Source organism: Rhagoletis pomonella, unplaced genomic scaffold, assembly GCF_013731165.1.
Source record: "Rhagoletis pomonella isolate Grant_MI unplaced genomic scaffold, Rhpom_1.0 Rhpom_scaffold_13847, whole genome shotgun sequence".
Taxonomy (NCBI): Eukaryota; Metazoa; Arthropoda; class Insecta; order Diptera; family Tephritidae; genus Rhagoletis; species Rhagoletis pomonella.
In genome coordinates, this window is record NW_023472370.1 from 1 (window position 1) to 4,129 (window position 4,129).

Sequence of the window (4,129 nt, forward strand, 5' to 3'; positions counted from 1 at the left end):
AGTCTTCAATGATTTTCCATTTCAAACGAATTACAATACAATATGCATGTTTATAGATATATACATTTCAGTGACTTCAATATGGCAAGTATATGAAGCTATTCATTTTCGGTTCAAATTTAATTCCTTACAGCAAAATAATTGTTTATCTGCCTGCATTGGCTTTGTGAGAAAGTCTGTGACGTTGAATTTAGTATCAATATGGTTAAATTTAACATTCTTAGATTTTACATGTTCACGTAAGAAGTGATACTTAATATCTATATGTTTCGTTCGCGGCTGATATAAGTTGTTTTCCGTAAGACAGATCGAGCCTCTATTATCACAATATATAGAGATTGTAACGGCTTTACTTCCCAGCAATTCACGTAACAGGTTACGAAGCCAAATTGCTTCTTGTGTTGCGGAGCCCATTGCCATGTATTCTGATTCAGTGGTTGAAATAGCAACAGTAGGCTGCTTCTTTGAATTCCACGATACAGGTCCTCCTTGTATGGTGAACATATAACCAGTCGTAGAACGTCTGTAATTTTCATCACCGGCCCAGACAGCGTCACAGAAACCTCTCAAATTAGATTCAGCATAAACGTCAACTTATAATGCAATGTACCTTTCAGATAACGCAAGATTCTTTTCACCGCAACCCAGTGACCATAGCCGAAGTTGTTGTTATAGCGGCTGACTGCTCCAACCGCAAACTATATATCAGGGCGTGATATTTGTGCGGCGAATAAAAGGCTTCCAACGGCCTCTTGATACGGTATGCCTGCGACCTTTTCAAACGCCGACTCGTCAGAAAAACACATCTCTTTGGTTAGGTGCTGATTAGCATCAGCTGGGGAGCTAACCGGATTACAATCCTGCATGTTAAATTTGGCCAAAATGTCTTGGATATATTGCGATTGGTCCATTGAGATAACGCCTTCATTCCAATCCCTTGTGATATTCATGCCAAGTAACAAAAACATCTTCAGTTTGTTTTTAAAAGTACAATTATTCGATAAAATTATCAAGTCGTCAACGTAAATGGCAACGATCAATAGGCTATTTTTATTTACTTTCTTGTACACACAAGCATCTGTCACACATGGTGAGAAACCAAACTCCTTAAGGGTTCGATGGTTCCATACACGGCTTGCCTGCTTCAGCCCGTAAAGCGATTCATGCAGAAGGCACACTTTCTCTGATCCATCAGAAAACATTTCAGGCTGCGTCATATATATTTCCTCTTCTAACTCCCCATGTAAAAACGCAGTGACCGTATCCATTTGATCAACATGTAAGTCGTATTTAGCGGCTAAAGCAAACAACACCCGAATTGATGTGTAGCGAACCACTGGAGAGAACGTTTCATTATAATCTACACCTTTACGTTGACCACATCCCCTTATTACAAGTCTATCCTTGAAGCGGTTAATGGCAACATCCGAACCATACTTTGTTTTAAAAACCCACCGACTTGAAATTGCCTTTCTCCCTGGTGGCAAATTAGTTAGTGTCCAGGTTCGATTCTCCTTCAGTGATCGCATTTCCGCATGCATAGCGTTGACCCAATGAGTAGAGTTCGGACATGACAATGCTTCCTTCACTGAACTGGGATCGCCTAACTGTGCGATCATCGCCAAGTGATTGCGACGATTAGCTGACCTCAACGTACGTCCTTCAACATTGACAGTTTCATCTACGCGTTGCGTTGGAATGTAGGTTTCATCGTTGGGATCATAGTTTGACACTAAGGTCTCATTATCGTCCTCCCCATCATCGTTATACACATTCGATTCGTCGGCGCTAGCAAAATCTTCAGCCTTCTCCGATTCACCACCAGAAAACGATTCCTCGTGGCTCTCATTGATTGCTTCAGTGTTGACATCCTTCACTTCATTGGTATTGTCATGCAAGTGAAAATACAAATGATTAGAATCGCTTGAAGTGCAATCAATTACCTCTGTTTCCATGAATACTACGTCGCGGCTGATGCAAATTTTTTTAGATTCTGGGTCAAACAGTCTATAGGCCTTGCTATTTTGCGCATAGCCCACCATAATGCATTCCTTCGATTTAGACTGGAATTTTCCGCGTTTCTGCTTTTCAATGTACATAAAGGCTTTGCATCCGAAAACTCGAATATTACTGACGTCTGGTTCTCGCAGTGACCAAATTTCTTCCGGAGTCTTGTCTATAAAACTGGCACAAGGTGAACGATTAATAACATAAGCTGCAACGATCTATTCATACGTTCCGCTGTTCTATTTTGCTGCGGTGAGTATGGTGCGCTTACTAGTGCATGGCGAATTCCGCATTCTCGTAAAAGAATTTCAAAAGTTTTTCCACAAAATTCGCCTCCGTTGTCCGTTCGGAAGATCTTAATTTTTTCATTTGTTTCATTCTCCACCATTACCTTAAATTCTTTAAATTTTTCGAATACGCTTGATTTACTTTTGATAGGGAATGGAAATACTTTTTTTGCTGAAGTCATCTAAAAACAATACAAAGTATTTCGCACCTCCGAAAGAGTCAAATGGCATTGGCCCACAAACGCCAGCGTGAATTAGCTCGAGCACACGTGATGTTCTAGATTCACTCGATTTGAACGGTAATCGCGATTGTTTACCTTTGATACATATGGTGCAGTGGTTTGGTATCACCTTTCCTATATTCAAACCCTTAACCATGTTTGCCTTTAACTTGTTCAAATACTGTTCGCAAATGTGGCCAAATCTGCGATGCCATATAAAAAGCTTTGTTGTTTGACAGGTTAAGGCTATATACATTATTATGTAAGTCTGCTTTACCGACAATGGATCCCATTTTGTCACGTATTATGCACGAATTCTCATTGAAAACAACTGTTTTGCCATTTTTCACCAACTGACTAACAGATAATAGATTCGCACAAAGGCTTGGCACATACAGTACGCTATTAATATTAGCTATTGCTTCACTTCCATCAATATCCAAATTCAGTTTAACCGTTCCAGAGCACTCAACATCAATATTGCTGCTATTTGCGACAGTTACACTCTCTCGCGGTGAGATTTTCTGCTTATGTATTAGATTACGATCATGGGTCATATGAGCTGATGCGCCAGAGTCTATGTACCAGTCATTTGTTTTTGTAACTCCAGCCGCTAGACATGTGTAACTAAATTCACGATTTTGCCCACCTTTTCTTTGATTTTTTCTTATTGCACAGTCGCGTGCAAAGTGACCTTCCTTTTGACATTCAAAACACTTAACGGGCGGCTTTTGCTTTTGATTTGATTTAACATATTTAGAGTACATTGCCATTTCACCATCACTGGATGCATACATGTCCTGAAGCAACTTAGTTTATGAAATCCGATGAAATTATTGTACTAGCACTTTCAATTGCCATGATCATTGGCTTGTATTCTTCTGACAAACCCGCCAATAACAATGTGCCAACCCATTCGTCACTAAGATCAAATTTAGCGTTTCTCAACTTGTGAGCAGTGGTTACTATTTTATCTACGTACTGCTCCATGTTATTACAGTCGACTAGCCTCGTGCTAATCAGCGTCCGTAGCAAACCAACGCGTCTTGATAGCCCGGAATCGTCGAAAGCCTTTTCCAAATTGTCCCAGACATCTTTGGCAGTCTTAGCATCTTGTACGTGCGATATATTCACTGGATCTACCAGCAGAATTAGCCTGGAACGCGCTATCAAGTCTTGACGTAGTTTTTTCAATTCGTCTTTTTCGTCCGATTCGCCCGTAACATAACTCCATAGTTGTTCAGATTCTAAATACGCGCGCACAACAAATTTCCATGTTGCGTAGTTGTGCCTTCCTCTTAACTTTTCGATATTATTTGCAAAATTATTGGCCGCCGTCTTTCTTACTCTGTTAAATGCGAGTCACCCGAAAGAAATCAGTAAGAATTTTCGTAATCAGTACTGATTCTGCCAAACGCGACGCAGAAACACACAAAATATTTCGTTTTGTGACAAAAACTTGATATATTTTATAAAATCCCTCTGCTATAGGCCCATAACCTGTAGTAAAAACGAAGTTTGAAGCAGGGAAATCAAAAACACGTCTTGTCGTTTCAGCTTTACAAAAGGAAAAGGAAAAGAGTTTTATTATAAAGAGTAGATAACTGCAAGCTA

General features: G+C 39.9%; 1 protein-coding gene across 1 annotated transcript; it reads right to left on the reverse strand.

Annotated features, from left to right (window-relative positions):
- Positions 1-3,325: 3,325 nt before the first annotated feature.
- LOC118757037 lies at positions 3,326-3,762 on the reverse strand (the record flags this gene model as incomplete). Its single annotated transcript, XM_036491766.1, has 1 exon — positions 3,326-3,762. A coding segment is annotated over one exon (437 nt), but the record flags the coding sequence as incomplete, so codon positions are not given.
- Between the last annotated feature and the right edge of the window lie 367 nt (positions 3,763-4,129).